This window comes from Tachysurus fulvidraco, chromosome 24 (genome assembly GCF_022655615.1).
Source record: "Tachysurus fulvidraco isolate hzauxx_2018 chromosome 24, HZAU_PFXX_2.0, whole genome shotgun sequence".
NCBI lineage: Eukaryota > Metazoa > Chordata > Actinopteri > Siluriformes > Bagridae > Tachysurus > Tachysurus fulvidraco.
Genome location: NC_062541.1, coordinates 826,466 through 849,230, shown reverse-complemented (window position 1 = coordinate 849,230; position 22,765 = coordinate 826,466). Strand labels below are relative to the sequence as shown.

General features: G+C 41.3%; 1 protein-coding gene across 2 annotated transcripts; it reads left to right on the top strand.

The window, feature by feature from the left end:
- Window positions 1-18,541: 18,541 nt before the first annotated feature.
- Window positions 18,542-22,714, top strand: LOC125140163 (GA-binding protein subunit beta-2-like). Of its 2 annotated transcripts, none has more exons than XM_047808095.1 (8): window positions 18,542-18,693; window positions 19,531-19,638; window positions 20,137-20,304; window positions 20,574-20,768; window positions 20,847-20,955; window positions 21,576-21,731; window positions 21,930-22,048; window positions 22,295-22,714. In XM_047808095.1, exons 2-8 carry the CDS (start codon window positions 19,531-19,533, stop codon window positions 22,544-22,546), a joined length of 1,107 nt encoding a protein of 368 aa, XP_047664051.1. In that variant the 5' UTR covers window positions 18,542-18,693; the 3' UTR covers window positions 22,547-22,714. The 2 variants fall into 2 exon arrangements, with proteins under 2 accessions (XP_047664051.1, XP_047664052.1); XM_047808096.1 differs by having other exon boundaries at window positions 18,680-18,703.
- Window positions 22,715-22,765: the final 51 nt, after the last annotated feature.

Genomic DNA, 22,765 nt, shown 5'->3' with positions numbered 1-22,765 from the left:
GGATTGTGTAACGGAGCTATCGGGTAAAGTGAAGGCGGCAGAATCTGTTTCTACATTAATGAATGTTGGTGTGCAGATGTCACAGTGCTGAATAAATACTGCAACCCAAACCTGGAATCAATGTTCATAAACTAAAAACTGTTTTATTCACTGAGGGAATTCTCATTCATTCTGACTGGAGTTTACATACCACCGCAGGCCAACGTGAGTGATGCACTGCAAAACCTGGCAAACCAAATATCTGGCTTGGAGCAAAATAATGTGGATTCTCTTTGTATTATTCTCTGAGACTTTAACAGGGCAAAACTAACACTCAAACTTCCCAAATACAGACAGCATATAAATTGTCCCATAAGGGAGAAAAATACACTGGATCATTGCTACACAATTCTAAACGATGCATATCGCTCTGTACCCAGGGCAGCCTTGGGGAACTCTGATCACTGCTTGGTTCATCTTATTCCAACATACAGGAAGAAACTAAAATCTACTAAGCCAACAGTGAAGAGATGGACCAGTGAGGCAAAGCAGACTGGTCCATCAAGACTATTTTGACTGCACTGATTGGAGTATATTTGAGGCTGGAACTGACAGCCTGGATGAACTGACTGACACAGTGACATTGTACATCAGTTTTTGTGAAGACGTGTGTCTGCCAACCAAAACCTTCTGCAAGTACAGTAATAACAAGCCATGGTTCACAGCCAAACTGAAGAAACTCGGACAAGCCAAGGAAGATGCCTACAGAGGGGAGGATAAAACTCTGTATAAGCAGGCAAGGAACCTACTGACAAAGGAGATCAGAACAGCCAAAAGAAGCTACTCTGAAAAGCAGGTTTTCGGATAACAACCCTGCGTCAGTGTGGAAATGCCTGCAAGACATTACAAACTGCAAGACATTACAAACTACAGGAGTCGCCCCCCATCTCCCACAGAAGCAAACAAAGACCTGGCTGACGACCTCAACACCTGCTACTGCAGGTTTGAGAACAACATCTTCACACCTCCCATCCAACCCAGCACACTGACTGACATCACACCTCTGGGAACCCCATTAACAACTCCTCCCAGCAATCAAGTTGCACTCACGATTTGTGAAGAGGATATGAATCGACTCTTTCAGAAACAGAAGATAAGGAAAGCCCCCAGCCCAGAATGGGTCTCCCCCTCCCGTCTCAAAGCATGTGCTAATCAACTGGCTCCTATCTTCACCAATATCTTCAACAGATCTCTGGAGCTGTGTGAAGTTCCCTCCTGCTTTAAACTTTCTACAATAATCCCGGTCCCCAAGAAACCCTCCATCGCTGGACTGAATGACTACAGGCCTGTCGCTCTGACATCTGTTGTCATGAAGACCTTCAAACATTTGGTATTGGCCCACATAAAGACTGTCACAGAACGGATGCTGGATCCCCTACAGTTTGTCTACCGTGCAAACAGGTCAGTGAACGATGCAGTCAACATTGACTTCAGTTCGGATTTTAATACAACAATTCCGTAAAAATTCTCCACTTCAAACTCCTAAGGCTCACTGTACCCCTTCCATCTGTCGGTGGATCACCAGCTTCCTGACAGATAGAAAACAACAGGTGAGACTGGGAGGTGCCACCTCCAGCATTCGGACAGTCAGCACTGGCGCTCCACAGGGATGTGTCCTCTCCCCACTGTTATTCTCCCTATACACTAATGACTGCACTTCAAGTGACCAAACTGTTAAACTCCGGAAATTTGCAGATGATACTACGCTAATCGGTCTCATCCAAGATGGCGATGAGTCTGCATACCGGCAGGAGGTGAAGCGGCTTGTCCTATGGTGCAGTCAGAACAGTCTGGAGCTAAACACCCTCAAAACTGTGGAGATGATAGTGGACTTTAGGAAAGACCCCTCAACACTACTCCCCCTCACAATATCTAACAGCCCGGTGTCATCTGTGGAGGCCTTCAAGTTTCTGGGCACTAACATTTCCCAAGACCTGAAATGGGAGTGCAACATAAACACCATCATCAAAAAGGCCCAGCAGAGGATGCGCTTCATACGCCAATTAAGGAAGTTTGGTCTGCCACAGGAGCTGTTGCTGTTCTACACTGCAGTCATTGAATCTGTCCTGTGCACATTCATCACCATCTGGTTTGGTGCAGCAAATAAACAGGACAGAAACAGACTGCAACACACAGTAAAAATGGCAGAAAAATAATTGGTGCCCCCCTGCCACTCTCCAGGACTTGTACGACACAAGAACCAGAAACCGGGCAGGAAAAATCACCACTGACCCCTCGCACCCTGGACACAACCCTGGACTCAAGGTGCCCTTGAGCAAGGCACCAAACCCCCCAACTGCTCCCCGGGCACCGCAGCATAAAAATGGCTGCCCACTGCTCTGGGTGTGTGTTCACGGTGTGTGTGTGTGTGTTCACTGCTGTGTGTGTGCACTTTGAATGCAAAGGAATGTCCATATGTCACATCACCTCTTTCAACTCCTCCCTTCTCTCAGGAACAGTTTCTTTCCCCATCAATCACCCTGATCAACTCATCATAATGATATTCACTGCTTCATATCTATAATTACTACATTATCAGGACTGTCAGTCATCACATCATCTGTATTTTAAACACTACTACTGCTGTATATTGTACAAAAGCAAAATATTGCACAATTTTGTCATTTGCCCTCCCACACTTTATGTACATAACTGATCAGTCATTTTCTATATTCATATTTTATATATTTTATTCATTCTATATTCATATTTAATACTCAGTCTGTCTATATTGTATCCCATCATCTGCATTGTTTTCTTGTATAGTATAGTGTTATTTATATCTGTACTTTTGAGATTCACAAACTGCTGGAACCAAATTCCTTGTGTGTGTCAACACACTTGGCCAATAAATCTGATTCTGATTCTGGCGTCCTAACAGCCAGGATTCCCACACAACACGTCCGTTAAAGTCCGATTAGCGACTTTATAATGAATGGTTAAAGCAGTCAGTCTGCCTGTCTGTGTCTGAATCGGTGTATAACAAATCATTACTTCTTAGAACATACACATCTGAAATGAGAAAGTAAGTGTGTTTACCCCATTTAGCAAGAGTGTTTAGTAACATTTAGCCTTAATAATCCACAGTACTGTATGTAATCCATGTATATGCCTATGAAAATGTGTAGTAAATTACCTATAAAATCTTTTAGTTTAAAGTTAGACTGGAGTGAGATGAAACTAGATCAAAGCACAAAGCAAGCTGTTGCTAGCTAGCTGCTAATTTAATTAAATTTTACTTTGGTATCGATGATGTTTACATGTAAAATAAGTTGTAATCGGTTTCTTTTACTATCTAGCCTGACTGTGATCATTTTTTCATGAATAAATAGGATAAGAAAAAATCACAAACTGTTTCCTTGTATTTATCTTAAATTTAACATTTATTGTCAGTATTGGGCTTGTGGATCATGTGGGTACTAGGGTACTCTTTGCTGTGTGTGGATAACCATGTCGGTCAGCCACCACTGAAGACCAATTTTGACCCAGGAAAAACCCTGTTTACAAACAAAAAGTGTCTTCGAAAATTTAAATAAATATATTGTTTTCTCTGAGCGAGTAAACAAGATGATTTAAGATGACTCTAGGCTACAAGATCCAGTTGTCAAAAGTCCTGTGAACCAACGTTCTGTACGTGTTTTATGGCCTTATTCAAGTGATTTATAATGTTCCATTTTTCACTAACCACACAAACATTGTTTTCAGTAGTAATAAAATAAACCTTACACCCTTTTTTATCAGTCTGGGAAGTGACAGACTGAGATCATAATAAGTTCATAAGCTCAACAAGCTTAAATTAAACCCTGAATCAGCACAGAGTTCACTTACAGGAAATAGTCACGCTATCAAGTTATAAAACAACCTGTGTACATTAAAGCTTCAGTACAAACCCACAAAACTCTTCTGTATCTAGTGTCACTTCAGTGTGTTTACATATTAGAGCTTTAGATACTCACTGTGTTTTTACTCCTCAAATCTTTTAGTTTTCACTCCATACAAAATGGAGCTGCTGACTTTCACTTTCATTACAGTTTATACTGCAGAGGGGGGAAGGGCAGTCACACACACACACACGCGTAAATTTCATGTACCAGTAGGGGGGGACAATAAATATAAAAAATTTCCATGAGCAATTTTTGAAGGAGGACACAAATAATACAGTCTAATTGTACATATAAAGACACTGTATGTCCCCACAGTGACAAACTTTGCTTTTATCATTATTACTGTAACATGGAGACATTATGCGTCATTATGGTTATATTCAAAGTGTTTCTCAGGTTCAATAACAAAGCAGATTTTTTTTCAAAACTAATTATTGTGTTGTTTACAGTTACACCATCAACATACAATAAAATATAAACATGACTGTTATTGTGAAAAAATATATATAAAATAAGTAACATCTTTTGTAACAAAATCAATTGTTAAATAATCACTTTACACTAAGTGCTCTATGTATAAAACAACAAAACAGCTTTGGCGTGTTAGTTACAGTGCACCATACAACAAGCTATTGTAAACAAGCTAACGTTAACTAGATAAGTCAGATTTTAATCACTAATATAGCAGATTCATGGAAAACTACATCGGTAATCAGCATTTGTGCCGCAACTAATTTTTTAATGAATCTGCATCAACTACATTAAAGAGAATCTCTTTATTTAAAGTGAATAAAATCCCCGACTTAATGGAGTTGAACATTAACTGAGCCGCAGCCGCACACCTGAGTCGTGTGTGTAGAGTAGGTGAGATGTACTGGGGAAGGAGGCAGTGGGTCAAACCACTGTGAGGAAGGGGAGGGGGAACTCAACTGTTTCTAAATGCATTTTTTTTTTGTGTGTGTGTGTGGGGGGGGGTTCTACTTACACAATTATTTAGGTATACATACATATATTTTTCACAATAGAGAGTGCGATATGTTTTAAATAATTTTTTTGCGGGGGACAATCCTCGGATGGGGAACAACCCTCGGGTGGGGGGGGCATGTCCCCCCGGGATTTACACACACACACACACACACACACACACACACACACACACACACACACACACACACACACACACACACACACACACACACACACACACACACACACACACACACACACACGCGGATTTCAGGAAGCAGGCACGTGGTCAATGTTGTAGGTAAAATGCGGAATGGAGTTTAATTTATTAGACATCTACACTAGATGATGCTTTGTATACGGCAGTAAATTGGAACGAATGCGCTAATAGAGCCGCCATCTTGGAACAGGGGACCCCCTCCTCTTTAATGCATCAGCGTCAATGTAGGCAAAGAATTAAAATCACCATAAAACCAAGGTCTAACGGAAATAAAATCACCATACATCGTCATGAATGCGATTTTCTAGTTTTGTTTGGTTCGTTCCAAAGGTCTGACACAAATGATACAAAAATTTGAGAGGAACATAATGTGAAAGTTAGATGGTTGAGGTGATAAAAAACCGTTCAATCTTTTATTTATTCTTTTCCTGCAATACTTTTGCCACATTAAATAAGTATGTACTAAAGTCACATAAACCAAAAAACAACAAAGTTTGACTTTGAGTCTGAACTTGTGTGTTACACTGCCAAGCTAACTGGTGACATCCTTCCAGGACTTTCAGCTGAGTTAACCGTTTAAAACTAAGTGTTTAGTTTCCCTGCAACAACAACACGACCTCACACAGTTTCTTCCTGACACTTTTGCTCTGCAGTTTCAGAGTATGAACCTTTGCAACATGGTGTTGTCTCGACTTATGAAAGGTACCGACAACCAGTGACAGACCTGCCAACCATGGAAAAAATTTTTGAGTAGCAACTTACTGCATCGACGCGGCGCAAGGTTAGGCACATTTGCTGGTCAGTGTTGATTAAGTTCACAAGCTCATTCATCACAAATTTTTACTATATTTTTCCTATAGGGGAGAGTGGGGTAAGATGAGCCAGATTTTACTTACGTGGATCTCCAGGCAAGGGAAATTTAGACAGAAGTAAAACAAAGACATCTAATGTTAATTTGGGATGTTGCCTATCAACTGAAAATATAAGAATGCACCTATGATATAGATCCTTGAAAATATGACCTCAGAAATAAAAGTGTTCATGTGACTCAACTTACCCCAGGCTAGGGGTAAATTGATCCCAGTCAGTGGGTAAATTGAGCCATTTGGGGGTAAATTGACCATCCTATTTTATGCAAGTATAATATAAAAAAACTTTTAAAAAAGTTATTTAACAATTCACTTACCTTTCCAAACAATGACATTTATTAAAGCTACCTCAAACAACACAAAACAAACCAGTTAAAGTTGAAGTCCAACCTTTCAAGGTTTAGGAAGCTTCTTCAGCACATCATTCAGGGACAGATCCTACATAGAGGTGGAGGTTGAAGCCATGGGTTGATCTACAGAAGTAGACAGCACATCAGGGTTTGGTCTGTCTGACACCATGGATGGTTCAAACTCTGCATCAGAGAAAATATCTCTGTTGTAAGGAAAAATCCCTGTCGACCTGAATCCAGAACAGATATTCCATGGTGTCATTGCTGACATGAAAGCCTCGTTCACACATACAGGGATGTGATACAGTATATGCTGGCTGTAATTGGTCTTGAATGGACCATAGACACTCTTGTCCAGAAGCTGCAGGCAATGAGATTTGTGGGGTGGAATTGTGAGCATAACAATCCCCTTTCTCTTTGCTTAAATCAAGTAGTAGCACTATGAGATGGTCAGAGGAGCACTTGGTATGCTGAACCAGATGTTCAAAGAACTCTGCAAAAGTGTCTTCATTTATCCAACCACTGGTTCAATTTACCCCACATCATCTGGCTCACTTTGCCCCATAGCCAACATTTTGGTAAAAATGGCCTAGCTTAGCAATTCAGGCTAACTTTTAGCTTGATGATTCACATGGTTTTATACGTTGACAAATCACCTAAATGTACCATACACAACTTTAGACCTAGATAAATTTGCTTTGGCACAACAGCGAGTATACCTGAATTGCAGAAAATCAACTTTAAGAAGCAAATAAGTGTTTTTGTGGAAAAAAACAACTTATCTCTTGTCCCATGTGCTTCTCCTCTTCACAAAAAATTACAAATGATGGAGTCCTTCAGAATGTATGGTCACATTACACCAAATTTGCACACTCTCCCCTATAAATACTGGCAAATAACGTAAAATTTGATCTGTGCGTAAAACTTTTTTCCCTCTCCCTCTCTGTCAGTATCCTCATCTGACAGCATGTGTATTACTAACTGCAAGGCACACACACCTTTGAAACGTTAAGTCCTAACTCGTAAAAAACAGTCACTGTAAGAAGACGGACAGAGACAGATGAAAACCACATTCGTTTTGACGGCTCTCCGCTTGTAGTGTTGAAGAGTTTTAAACTGGCGCTATGATTGGTCGAATTATTATTTTCTCAGGTTGCTGCCCAATGCAGTTACACCCATAGGTGTATTGCCTGGTGCGCAAATGCACAGACAGTTGAACTCAAAGGCATCAACGTTTTTTTACAATGTGTATTTTGAAGTGACAAATCGTAGCAGCGTACTTTGATGTCTAAATGCGTATCTGCTACACAAAATGCGTAAAGGTTGGCAGGTCTGCAGTGACATTAAGCTAAAGTGATGGTTGTCTATGCCATCTTGAGTCTCAACAGTGTGATCACAAAGACCAAATATGTCCTCAGAGACTACTTCTGCTTTCACGACTGTTTAATAGAGATACATGGGAATCTACAAACAGATTCAGATCATTTTATTTAATGCCATGTCAGCAATCAAAGCTATTTTCATGGCAAAAATTCAATTACAAAAACACAAATATATTTTAAATACAATTAAAACAAAACAAATATAAACAGGAAGTCATATTATACATTTATTTTAATTAACATATGATAAAAAAAAATCCAAAACCTTTTCAGGCATAATGTCATTAAATATGTCCTTAAGTGAAGTAACTTTATAAAAGAGCATTCTGCTTGTGTTAAGTCCAGGACAAACGTGCTCTGAAAAGCGAACATACATATGCGCTGAATAGAGACGGTAAAAGTGGGTGGGTAAAATATTATTGATCTTAAAAAGAGGGTGGGTCCAATATTATTGATTTTAAAAAGTGGGTGGGTCCAATATTATAGGTCTTAAAAAGTGGGTGGGTCCAATATTATTGGTCTTAAAAAGTGTGTGGGTCCTGTCCCACCCACATATAATGGTTCCGACGCCCATGACTACAAATATTACACCAAATTGTTTTCATTTATCCACAATATGTAACATTTCCTCTTTTTGTCCATTAGTATTTTTGGCCTTATTATTTGTATTGCTTTGCATTTCTAATTGTTCATTTTGCTTTGCAATTTCCAGATCATTTGTCTCACTCTCATTGATTTTTATTTCTCTCTGAGGCACTTTTAGCAAATGTCTTGTGTTTGTCCTCATTATTTTCCCATGCTCTGTTAGCATTTCGTATGACATGGGCGTATTCTCTTTAATCACTTTGGCCAATGGTTCCCACTGCCCATCACATGTCACTCGTACAATTTCTTCTTGGGCAAGTGGGCTCAGTGGTCTTGCTGTTTTGTTGCATTTTTCTTTGATTTATTTTTGGATTTCTCTTTTAACAATTTTTGTCTCTTTTAACAATTGCATTCTCTTTTATTTTGTACTCCAATGACTATTTGATCACGTATCATGGTCACACAATGTTCCGAAATGACATGACTGACTTTTCAATCTTTAATCCCTGGCATACTGTTCGATGGATTCTGACACTTTTTCTAGTCGTTTCTGAAGACAAAACTTTCATGTCTCATTTTTCCTCGGTGTACAATATTGCTCAAATTTCTCAATCACTGCATCATACTTGTGTTTTTCTTCTTCTTCCGTGAAGACAAACATGTTATACACATCCAGTGCACAATGTCCAGCCACCTGTTAGCAGCAATGTTAACTTCCTTCGTTTGGTTCCATCCAACCCAATGGTGAGGGCATAAAGCTATAAACTTTACAGTTTTTATTTATATTTCCTTTCAACTTTAATTCATCTGGTGAACGGATGGAATTAATCATTTATCCTTTATCCTCATTTATCCTTTACCCTCATTTATCCTGGTACCATGAATTGATGAGACTTACACTCCGAGTATCCCGTTCGGAACCCCGTTTATTAACTGCCCCCGGTGTTACACAAAGTCACATCACTGTATTGGTAGCATTACACTGCCCTCTAGTGGCCATCATGTACAATATACACATCTCAATACATTTTAGCTGGTGATATTTAGGCCATGTTCACATTGCAAGTCTTAATGCTCAATTCGGATATTTTGCTCAGATCTGATATTTTTGTTTGGCTGTTCACATTACCTTTTAAAATGTGGCCTATATCAGATACCAGTGTGAACTGTTTGATGTTTCGATCTGATCCGCATGCGGAAACGAACAATAACAATGACGTCACACGCAGCACGCCGTTGCGCTAAAGTTGGCGATGTTATGGAGGAAGTAAGCATTTTCGCTTTTCTTGCTAAATGTGTGTGTAATGGCAGCACAGAGACGCAGTGTTTTGAAAATTTTTTCGGATGTTGAGGGCAACTTTTGACATTCATTTTGTGTTGACTGCGCATGCGCAACATCGCATGCGATCATTAAACAGAAAAGATTAGTTCACCTTTCGAGTGGTTTGTTCATTACGTGACAGCACCATAGGCACCAAGGCAATGCAGTCTGAGTCGGAATCTTTTAATTAATTTTAATTTAATTAAAATTTTAATTACATTCTGCTGAAGTCGTTCATTTTGCCGAACGAGATTCAGTGAACCGAATAAGTAAAATGATCCGAACTTCCCATCACTAATGAGATATTTTATTGGCTAACGAAATGCAGAATCGTGAGTTTTAAAATGACAAAGTAAATTACTTATTTTAATTTGTACTGAAGTACAAGTAAAATTATAGACTTAGAAATATACTCATAAAAGTACAAATACCCCAAAAAAATTTTACTTAATTACAATAACGTGAGTAGTAATTCTGTACCTTCACCACTGTTAATAACCGCCAACTTCAAGGATTTAGATGTTTGCAAGAAATAAACAATGGCGGATGTGTTTTGTGTTTTATTGTTAGTTTGAGCATCTTCAAATCTCAGCAGCTTCATTATCCGAATCAGATCTCTGGCTCCTAGGCCATGTGACCTCATCAAGCAAGAATAAATTTCTCTTAGGTCAATAATGTTTAAGGAACTAGGTTTAAGGCTCCATAAACACACAGGGTCACTTTAGTGTGTTTCGCTGCTCTGCCTCCTGTCATGTTTTTGAACCAGAGAACTTGGAGGAAACCCATACAAACACTGTGGAGAACGTGCACAGGAACTCGGCAAGTTCAGAAAGTAAGCAGAGGTAATGAGTGATACGATTGGTAACAGGTGATGCAGCAGACGTGTCCAGAGGTCAGATTGGTGACAGGTGATGCAGCAGACGTGTCCTTTTTTAAACATATTAAACGTACTGTCTTTACAGCACACCAATAAATTTAATCTCACGTGTGTTCTGACTCTCACACGTGTTCTACTGTGTGAGTCTCTGATCAGTTTACTGTTACAAACATGATCTATAATTATATCTCTATATATTTACTCAGTTATGGTAAATACTGTTCTTCGGTTATTACATAGTTCATAACTGAGGTTTTAATGATGTTCAGTTATTCATTTCTAATTGTTTTATTGAGCTGTTATTTTAGAGCTGATTATTTTACAGCACTTTTACTGCTGCTGTGTGAGTCTTTTACACCAACCTTTATTTACTGTCATTAAAAACTCAGACCATTTGTGCAACATTTGGAAGTTGTATTTTTACACATCTTTATTAGGGTTCCTTATAGCAATTAACAGACCCTCTTTGAGTCTTCGTTTAAACTCATCCTTCTTTTCCAGCCATTCCTGATCTTCTGCTCTGCTAGTTCCTGTTTTGTTTTAGACAGAGTAATAATCAGCTGCTTCCTTCCCACAATCTTCCCATTCATCTCCCTGATAGCTGAGTAGGCTTCAGCTTCAGAGGAATATGTGATGATTCCAAATCCTTTTAACATCAAAAACTGTACAAGGAGATACAGAAAGCAAACAATGAGCATTTCACACACTAAAATATATAAAACAGAACAGCTATATTGTGTTAGTATCAGGGAACAGTGATTGAACCCCTTATAGTCCATATATACATCTTATCTATCTATACTGATTACATTTCAGAGAGCAGCTGTACAAAATACAGTGTGTTGAAAAAACACGTCTCTTAAGAGAGAGTAAGGGGAAGTGAACACAGTGTATTTGGGAAAGGAAGAAACTGGAGGGATTAGTAGTTCACCTTTGCTCTGCTGATATTCCAGAACTTAAGGAACTCCTTATAGAGGGGATATTCATCAACATTAGAGTCCAAACCCCTAATGAAGAGCTCAAATCAGATCTACATTAACACACCGTACTGTGACCGCAGCTCCAGTTACATAACCAACTTGCCATAATTCCTTTTGTTTATTTGATACGTTCTGAACAACATCGTGACCTCCAGCTCATCCTCGGTGACAGAAACCTGCACTTTCTTACTTTTACTGTAATAAACTCTGAATGATTCTGGAATGAGAAATGTCTCATCAGTAATTATATGTAATAGGACTCGGGCCTTAACTGAACTACACAGGACTTAAACAGTAACAGTGACTTAATCATTCCATGTTAAACAGTCGCCATTTTTAATTGATGAACAGAGAAGCTTCGTCTCTGACGGCACGACCGATCTGTCATCAAATTACACCTCAGATTAATTAAGGCCACTAGGAGGCGTTTCTGCTACAGCAGGTTATCACACACTGATCCCGGACTTCTGCACGAGTGTCCTGACTTCAATACATTCTGATTGGCTGAGAGCAGCAAGGTGGAAAAGATGTACAGAGTAACGGACCAGGAGACGATGGAGCATCAGTGTGAGGACTGTGTGAACGCTGGAGCTTCAGTTCATCAGATGAGGAATCTGCTGTATGTTTGATGATGATCCTGTGTGTTTTTCACACATCTATTCAGCTTCATTACTGAGAATCAGATCAATGTTTTATAGCTCAGAAAATAAAATAAAACTGTGAAACTATGAAATCTGAAGTATTATCTGAAGGAGCTCTTGGACTGAACTGTACTGCTAATAAAACTAACATGGTAAAAACTCTCCCAGTTTGTCGTCTCTGCGTTTAGGTTTTGGAGGTGCTCAGAAATTAAAACTGTCCTGATGATTTCTGGGTTGAAGTCAAGGGAAGTGGTCAGGGAGACCATCAGGGCTTCACCACAGAACAAGACCTTGAGGATGTGAGCAAAGAAACCTGGGAAGAACCCTCAGTGTACCACAACTATATCTGTTATATAACTATACTAGTATCACTGAGTATGTCCAGGAGATACAAGAACAGATGAACCATGTGACTGCAGCAACACAAGCAGCTCAACCCCAGGAGTTCCAGCCTGGTAACCAAGTGCTCCTGCTCCTGGTCTTGCTCTTGTCAGTCACCTGCAAGTTCCTGGGCTGCTAACTTAAGACTTTGTAATGACTTCCTGATGCTCAACAAGGTTTTGGATTACCTGGAGGAGTGACTAGGGAAGACCTGCTGTATCTCCACCTTGGACCTCACACCAGGTAGGAAACCCCAAGAGAAGGCATGGTGAAAGGTTATCAATGTCCTACAAGTGACACATAGGTGGTATTTTGGGGTTGATTTGGTTCTAAAGAAGATTCAGATTTGTCTCTCTCAGACCTAACCTGGAAAGGCCAGTGGGATCAGGTACAGACGTCTGAGGAAGCAGAGCAGGTGGTTTTCCATTCAAGAATCTTTTATTATCATTTCAGCCATTTAGAGTGGCTACAGTACACAACCACCTGGAGAACATCCTCCAAGAACATGGTGCTACACAAAACCTAGAACCAGAAAAGACCAGCACAGTATTCTGTGGAAAAGACAACAGACATGCAGAAGGAAATGCCGAAAAAACCCCCAAAGGAACTGGGAACTTTCCACACTTCTGTCATGACTTCTGCATGGTTTCTGCTCGACCTGTCAGGAGACCTTTCACAGATCTCTCACTGGATTCAGGGATCATTACACATCTAAAATATAACTAACAGCTTGCAGACTCAGAACAGCTCCTGAGCTCAGGTCCAAGTCTCTTACCTTCTAATTTACAGATTAAAGCAAAAGAAACAAAAACTAAATTTGCTCTGAAAATGGATTTTCATTAAATATCATGTTTTACTATTTGTTTGTTTGTTTATTGATTAACCTTTTAATGGCAGTTTAAAGTTATTATTTTGTGTTTCATGACTTAATATATAGTTTACCTAAGATTCATATTATTATGATTATTATTATGATGAATATTTATGTATCCTGTTACAATATACAACTTGATAATGAACTCGTTCTGGTTGTAGAAGAAGATTTTTTTGTTGCTCAGTGACTTCTTGCCCTTCATTAGTCAGACAAGTCCTGGCTGCTGCGGGGTGAAGCTTCTTCTTTTCCTGTGGATGATGATGATGCCAACTTGGCAGTGTCTTTCTCCACCTTCAACTACTGGAAGGAGCCGATAGCCAGGATCGACAAGCTGGACTTCAGCCTGCTGCTGCTGTGAAGCCCCGCCCCCAAACCAGGATAAACCCCGCACCCCACACTGGGGTAAACCCCGCCCCATTCTCACAGCTCCTCCCCTGTCACTACACCGCTTCCTGATTACAGATGTTTTTCACCTGTTTTTTGTCAGAATCAGAATCAGAATCAGCTTTATTGCCAGACGTGTTTTCACATGCGAGGAATTTGTTTTAGTGACATAATCTCCACAGCGTAACAGAATGACATATGTAGTATAGATTAAATTGTATGTACACATATATAGGTGTGAAATGTGCAGTTAAAATAAACATATGAAATATACATATGCTAATAAGTATACAATATATACAATTTGTATGTACACATGTGCAGTTGTGAAATGTGCAGTTGAAGTAAACATAAACATTCAGACAATATGTATGCATGTATGTACAGAGTGCAAGTATGAAATGTGCAAATTGAGGTATACATAGTGCAAATATTAGGATTTGTGTGTTCCATGTTGTTAATTGTTCATCAGGTCGATTGCTTGAGGGAAGAAACTGTTCCTATGTCTGGTCGTTCTGGAGCTCAGGGCTCTGTAGCCCCGACCAGATGGCAACAGTTCAAAGAGTGAGTGTGCTGGATGTGAGGGGTCCTGAGTGAGTGTGCTGGATGTGAGGGGTCCAGAGTGAGTGTGCTGGATGTGAGGGGTCCTGAGTGTGTGTGCTGGTTGTAAGGGATCCAGAGTGAGTGTGCTGGATGTGAAGGGTCCAGAGTGAGGGAGTGTGCTGGATGTGAGGGGTCCAGAGTGAGTGAGTGTACTGGATGTGAGGGGTCCTGGGTGATTTTCTTTGCTCTTTTGCACACTCTGGAAGAGTACAGGTCTTGGAGAGTGGGGTAGAGTTGTGATTTGCTCAGCAGTCCGGACTACCCTCTGTAGTCTTCTGAGGTCAGATTGGGTGGCTGAGCTGAACCAAACAGTTACCGAGGTGCAGAGGATGGATTCTATGATGGCAGTGTAAAACTGTTTCAGCAGATCCTGTGGCAGGTTGAACTTCTTCAACTGATGAAGGAAGTACAACCTCTGCTGTGCCTTTTTCACAACGGAGTCAATGTGAATGTCCCACTTCAGGTCCTGGGAGATTGTGGTTCCCAGGAATCTGAATGACTCCACTGCTGTGACAATGCTGTCCATGATGGTTAGTGGGGGAAGAGCAGGGGGGTTTCTCCTGAAGTCCACTATCATCTCCACTGTCCTGAGCGTGTTCAGCTCCAAGTTGTTAAGGCTGCACCAGACAGCCAGCCGCTCAACCTCCAGTCTGTAAGCAGACTCGTCACCGTCCTGGATGAGGCCGATCAGTGTGGTGTCGTCTGCAAACTTCAGGAGCTTGACAGAGGGGTCATTAGAGGTGCAGTCATCCGTGTACAGGGAGAAGAGTAGTGGGGAGAGAACACAGCCCTGGGGGACACCAGTGCTGATGGTGCGGGTGCTAGATTTGAGTTTCCCCAGTCGCACTAGTTGCTGCCTGTCTGTCAGAAAGCTGGTGATCCACTGACAGACAGAGGAGGGCACGGAGAGCTGGGTTAATTTGGGCTATAGGAGTGATGGGATGATGGTGTTAAAGGCAGAGCTGAAGTCCACAAACAGGATCCTCACATAAGTCCCTGGTCTGTCTAGATGCTGCAGAACATAATGCAGTCCCATGTTGACTGCACATTCACAGACCTGTTTGCTCTGTAGGCAAACTGCAGGGGGTCCAGTAAGGGTCCAGTGATGTCCTTCAGATAAGCCAAAACCAGTCTTTCAAATGATTTCATGACCACAGATGTTAGAGCCACAGGTCTGTAGTCATTAAGTCAGGTGATTTTGGGTTTCTTTGGAACGGGGATGAAGTCAAGTCAAGTCAAGTCAAGTCAAGTCACCTTTATTGTCACATCACCACGGCACATGTGCCTTGGTGAGTGAAATTCTTGGGAGCGAGCTCCAGACATTGCAGAACCATTTACATACAATAGTAACATAACATAAACATAAATAGAACAGTTTATAGACAGGTTAGAAAAAAATGTGCAAAATGCTCAGTATCATTGAAATGTGCAAATATGGAAAATGTGAAAAGGGTGCAATGTGTTCATACATAGTCAGTACACACAGTGTACTGCTAGACATATATATAACCATACATATATGTATGTATAAGTATAAATATAAATATATATATATATATATAAAGTATTATATACATGTAATATTATGTAACATGTTAAGGTGCAACGGACTGTACAGATACGGAAATGTCCTGTGGTACCGATAGCTTATTGTCAGATAGATTGTTATTTTAGATTAGATGCAGTGTGTGTGTGTATAGTCCCATGTGTATTGATGCAGTACGAATACAGTGTGCGTGTGTGCATGTGTGTATAGTCCGGTGTTGAACTGTTGAATATGCTGTGTGCTGTGTTATTTATGGCTGTTAATTAGTCTGATGGCCTGAGGGAAAAAGCTATCCCTCAGTCGACTAGTGAGGGATCGGATGCTGCGGAGACGTCTTCCTGAGGGGAGCAGAGAGAGCAGTCTGTGGGATGGGTGGCTGGAGTCATTAATGATCCTCCGAGCTTTTCTTATACACCGCCTGTTGTAGATGTCCTGGAGGGAGGGAAGCTCACCTCCAACAATGTGGTTGGCAGTTCGCACGACCCTTTCCAGAGGCTTACGGTTGCCAACGGTGCTGTTTCCAAACCAAGCGGTGATGCAGCCCGTTAGGATGCTCTCTATAGTGCAGGTGAGGTAGAATGTTCTGAGGATGCAGGGGCTCATTCCAAACTTCCTCAGCCGTCTCAGGAAGAAGAGGCGTTGGTGTGCCTTCTTCAGCACTGTGTCGGTGTGTGTGGACCAGGTGAGATCCTCACTGATGTTAACACCCAGAAACTTAAAGCTGCTCACACGCTCCACAGGTGTCTTGTCGATGGAGATGGGTCTGTGTTCTCTGCTCTGTCTCCTGAAATCAACCACCAGCTCCTTGGTCTTGTCACTGTTTAGTGAGAGGTGGTTCTTTCGACACCATTTGGTCAGGGTGCTCACCTCTTCTCTGTAGGCCGTCTCATCGTTGTCGGTGATCAGGCCTATCACCGTTGTATCATCAGCAAATTTGACGATGACGTTGGAGCTGTGTGTAGCTGTACAGTCGTGTGTATACAGGGAATACAGGAGTGGGCTGAGGACACAGCCCTGAGGAGCACCGGTGTTGAGGATCAGAGGGGATGAAGTATTGCTGCCCATTCTCACCACCTGACTTCTGCCTGTCAGGAAGTCCAGAATACAGTTGCACAGAGATCTGTTTAGTCCCAGAGTCTGAAGCTTCGCTACAAGTGTGGCAGGCACTATTGTGTTAAATGCTGAGCTGTAGTCCACAAACAGCATTCTCACATAGGGGTTCTTATTTTCCAGGTGGGAGAGAGCAGTGTGTAGGGTGAGAGCAATAGCATCATCTGTGGAATGGTTGCTGCGGTATGCGAACTGTAGCGGATCAAGTGAGGCAGGCAGCACAGAGCAGATGTATTCTCTGATGAGTCTCTCAAAGCACTTACTGAAGATGGGTGTGAGAGCAACTGGCCTCCAGTCATTTAGGCATGTGATTTTATTTTTCTTTGGTATGGGCACAATGGTGGATTTTTTGAAACATGATGGAACCACAGACAGACACAGATGATGGTGGTGCTTTTGAAGCATGAGGGTACTTCACACAGCTCCAGTGACGTGTTGAATATCCGTGTGAAGATGGGGGCCTGCTGATCAGCACAGGCTTTCAGACAGGCTGGTGAAACGCTGTCTGGGCCTGGAGCCTTTCTTCTCTTGGTCTTCCTGAAGACCTGACACACATCATCTTCACTGAACTGGATTGAAGGTGTCCACACATAATGTATTATTCTAAATCTCAGTGTTTCATTACTAAATCTTTTGTTAAACCTGACGGACAGGAATGTGATTAAAGGTCAGAAGTGTTTTCTCTCTGACTGTTCGTGTGTTTTATCACTTTAAACAGGCTATTTTACAACCATGTCTCAGAGTCTGGTCTCAGGGTCTGGTCTCAGGATCTGGTCTCAGGGTCTGGTCTGAGTCTGATCTCAGGGTCTGGTCTCAGAGTCTGGTTTCAGGGTCTGGTCTCAGGGTCTGATCTCAGAGTCTGGTCTCAGAGTCTGATCTCAGAGTCAAAACAGACAAAAAGTCAAAATGATAGACAAAATGTCAGTTGATGTATAAGGTCATATTTTACAGGATGTTTTTTACAGAGTATTTATTATAAAGATGTATTATTATTATTATTATTATTATTATTATTATTATTATTATTATTATTATTATTATTATTAATGCACAGGCCGCTTTTAGGATTATAATAAGCATTTGTGATATTTTTAAACAATCGTGGTAAAATTAAGGATTTATATGATTAAATCAGCGAGTATAAAATAAGAGTTTCTAATTATAAACATGAAATAAAGCCTGAAGAAAAATGACTGTAATTTACAGTTCAGTTCCTCTCCAGATCTGCAGGTGGCGACAAAACACAGTTTCCGTTTAATTCCAAACACGCTTTCATTTGTTTCCTTTCGTGGTCATTTATAATACGGCCATTCCAGAGCAGTCACAACTTTATAGCATAAATAAAACAGTAAAATAAAAACAACTGATTACACTGTGAAAGCGAATCGCACTCATATTTAACTTCCGCCATTTGAATCGGTTATTCTGAAGAAAAAAGAAGAAGTGACTGCAGCCAATCAGCGTCATGTTGCGGCTGGGTGTTAAATATGTCTCCGCTCCCTATATAAGCGCCCTACACCGAGTGTGTATTAGTGACGTAAGCGCCCTATGTAGTGCACTACAGCAGGCCAGTGAGGGGGTTTGGGATACAGCGCGGGAAAGTGTTTGTCGGGGGAAGCGACTAGCTGAAAGTGGACAAAAGTTGAGTTAAAGTGCGAAAGCGGCGTGTGAACGTGTAAAGGTGTGTAAATGTAAATAAACTATAAATTATACACATTTCACTTCAGGAATATTGCGTTATTTCTGTCTGAATGTTTCGTACTAACACGTTTGAGTTAGCCGTTTGCTAACATGCTAACAGCGCGCTCACTTTAAACATGTAAATATTCACTTTATTATGTTTATAAACGCCACAGTTTTAACTGTAAACCAGGAATTTAGGACTTATAAAGTTTTACTGCTGCGTGAAGGGAATTTATTAATTTATTAAGTCACTAGTTATTAAATGGTGTAAATTGTGTTACACAGATTGTAATGAAAGCTGTTATAATATTTACATGTAGTTTAGATATAAATGCACTTTAATCCTCACAGATGACTTGTGTGTTGATGTTAAAGTGGTTTAAGGACAAATGTAGGGATTTTTTCCTCAAGTTTGATTATGTATTAAATATTAATGAGTTAAATTTAATCTGTTCTCAGTTTCTCCAACACACACTTTATTATTACTGCATTAACATCACACACAGCATCACATCTACCCTCTGGGGTATTTATGACCTCAGTGGCATTTTATTTATTTATATAAAGAATAAAAGAATTAGTTTGTTATTAATAAATACAATATAAATAAAATAAATGTTCTCTGTCCTGAAGATCCCGGCTTTACGTCTACTGACACTGGAGACTCCTTACACACGCACACACACACACGCACACACACGCACACACACGCACACACACGCACACACACACACACACACACACACACACACAGGTTTTCTCCTCACAGAAAACTTCACCATCTGGGTGATTATAGGTTTATGTTATAACTTTTTATATAATGTGTGTGTTACAGATGTCCCTGGTGGATTTGGGGAAGCGGCTTTTAGAGGCTGCACGTAGCGGTGAAGATGAAGAAGTGAGGAAGCTGATGGCCAATGGTGCCCCCTTCACCACAGACTGGGTATACACACACACACACATACAAACACACACAGAGCTGAGTTGTGTTGTGCACTGAGGTGTTTGGTTTAATTACTTCAGTCAAGTCAAGAAGTTATTATTGGCATTATAACCATATCTAGCTGTTACAGTACACAGTGACACGAGAAAACGTTCCTCCAGGATCATGATGTTACATAAAACTAAGACAGGGCTAAGGACTTAATACACATGTTCACAGAGGAACTCCTTAAACTCCTGTTTTTTTCCAGAGTTCCCACAGCTGTAATAACTTTATAGTCAGTGTGTAATGGACTCATCACCGTTGCGTTCTCAGTTAGGTGTGTGTGTGTGTTTAGATACAAATATCACACCATCATACTCGGACATACACCAGTGCAACACTATTAAGGTTTTGTAACACACTGCTCTTTATTCTTTGTCTAATGATCCTTTCATATTGTGACTGTAGAATAAAAACCATGTAGTTCATCTTTCTTTCTGTTTGTATCTCATACAGTTGGGAGCATCTCCACTGCACTTGGCAGCGCAGTTCGGTCATCTCTCTACGGCCGAGGTGCTGCTGAGAGCTGGCATCTGTAAGGACGCGCGCACCAAAGTGGACCGGACCCCACTGCACATGGCCGCCACCGAGGGCCATGAGCTCATCGTCGACTTACTGATCAGGGTAAGGAGCCACTTCACTTCCTCTACTCACATGTCACTCTGCTGTGATGCATCCTGTGTCACTCACTATGTAGTGGGGATTAGTAGTGCACAGGTGAAGTGTCTCACGGTCTGTGTGCACCAGAGTGCAGACTGAAGAGGAGAGACAGTTGTTTGGGACGTGGCCCCATAGCAGGCTGGGGTTTGTCCCTCAACTGGAGTAAATCTTTTTGTCAGACTGTATTTATCTGGTGAGTGTGTGTGTGTGTGTGTGTGTGTGTGTGTTCTCAGAACGGTGCAGATGTGAACGCTAAAGACATGTTAAAGATGACGGCGCTGCACTGGGCCACTCAGCACGGGCACCACAACGTCGCTCAGCTGCTCATCAAACACGGAGCCGACGTTCACGCACTCAGCAAGTTTGACAAGTCGCCCTTTGATATCGCCATTGACATCCAGCACGCAGAACTCGCCAACCTCCTGCAGGTGTGATGTCATATCCTCTCTCACTGTCTAGTGTTCATACAGGAGGAATATACCTACTGATTGTGTGTGTGTGTGTAGGAGGGAATGCAGAAGCAGGTGAACAGGAATGCAGAGTCGTCCATTGCTCCCCAGTTCATCATTCAGGGAGGAGTAATTAACATCGCAGAGCTCGTCAAATCCAACACAGGTATGTGTGTGTGTGTAACTGTACCCGTGTGTGTGTGTAACTGTACCCGTGTGTGTGTCTAACTGTACCTGTATGTGTGTGTAACTGTACCCGTGTGTGTGTGTGTGTGTGCGTGTGTAACTGTATGTGTGTGTGCGTGTGTAACTGTATGTGTGTGTGCGTGTGTAACTGTATGTGTGTGTGCGTGTGTAACTGTACATGTATGCGTGTGTGCGTGTGTAACTGTACCTGTGTGCGTGTACGTGTGTAACTGTACCTGTGTGTGTGTGCGTGTGTGTGTGTGTGTAACTGTACGTGTGTGTGTGTGTGTGTGTGTGTGTGTGTGTGTGTGTGTGTGTGTGTGTAACTGTAACTGTGTGTGTGTGTGTGTAACTACCTGTGTGTGTGTGTGTGTAACTGTACCTGTGTGTGTGTGTGTGTGTGTGTGTGTAACTGTACCTGTGTGTGTGTGTAACTGTACCTGTGTGTGTGTGTAACTGTACCTGTGTGTGTGTGTGTAACTGTACCTGTGTGTGTAACTGTACCTATGTGTACGTGTGTGTGTAACTGTACCTGTGTGTGTGTGTGTACGTGTGTGTGTAACTGTACCTATGTGTACGTGTGTGTAACTGCACCTCCAGGTAACAGTGAGGACGCCGTCGCCGTAAGTGCTCTAGACCAGCAGTTGATGGGTGATACTGGACAGAGGGTGGTTACCATAGTAACAGATCAACAGGGTCACCTACAGACCAGACTCACACAGCCGCTGTATGTGACGATGCAGAACGGACGGCAGGGTAAATATAATAAATACATAGTGTTTGTGATGAAGGTGTTTAAGAAGGTTCATAAAATACACATTCAGACTTATTCATATTTATTATGCACTCCTGAATATTCATTATTTTTATAGCCATAAACATTAACGTATTCTTAATTCTTTACCTTTTACAGTATACAAGCAATACAGTGTCTCGTGTGTGTGTGTGTTTCAGTGTTGGCCGTTCCCTCTAGTCAGTTCACACAGGAGGTCGTGGATGAAGAAGTTGAACCTCCAGTACGACGAAGAAAAATTGAAGTCATCTCTGCTAATCACACTGACACCAGAGACACGGTGAGACAATCATTACATTTTAAACTTGTAATGTATTCATTTATTTATTTATTTATTTATTACTCCTGTTTCTATACTTCTGTAAAGCTGCTTTGAGACGAAAATATGATGTGAATTGTTAAAAGCTTGATATAAATAGAATTAAATTTTGGAGCATCGAGTGTCTGCTGTATGCATGACGTCTGTAAATGTCACTAAAATCATCTTTAACTTCTGTTAATAACATGATGTGGGCGTCACCTACAGGAGCAGCTACAACGGCGTCTGGCCGAGGCCAACATGGCGGCTCAGTTGTACCGACAGCAGCTGCTGCAGAAGGAGCAGGAGGCGGAGGAGTACCGCATGCAGCTGGAGGCCATCACGGAGCGAGGGATCACGCAGGAGGACGAGTGTGTGGAAGAGAAGCAGGAGGAGGCCGAGGAGGAGGTGGTGCTGCTGGCTGACGGAGATGTGATGCTCAACACAGAGGAGATTGACTCCACATCCAACATCTCATAACGCCTCGCCTCGTCTCATGGACTCACGATTTCGTCCGTGTGAGCGTGTGTGTGTTTGCTTTCTTTTTCAGCTCTGGATCAAGTTTATAAGAGGAAGACAAACTCTATGTTCCTCCATATTTTTAATAACTTGTCTTCTGCTTTAGTAAAATGATCCATGTTTACTGTCTGGCTGAGAAAATGCTTTTTTCCCCCCCTTTAATTTTTTTCCCCCAAAGGC

Coding starts and splice junctions, on each gene's coding strand:
- LOC125140163 (XM_047808095.1), top strand. CDS start 19,531: ATGTCCCTGGTGGATTTGGGGAAGCGGCTTTTAGAGGCTGCACGTAGC. Junction 19,639..20,136: donor CCCCCTTCACCACAGACTGG/GTATACACACAC, acceptor TATCTCATACAG/TTGGGAGCATCTCCACTGCA. Junction 20,769..20,846: donor AACTCGCCAACCTCCTGCAG/GTGTGATGTCAT, acceptor GTGTGTGTGTAG/GAGGGAATGCAGAAGCAGGT.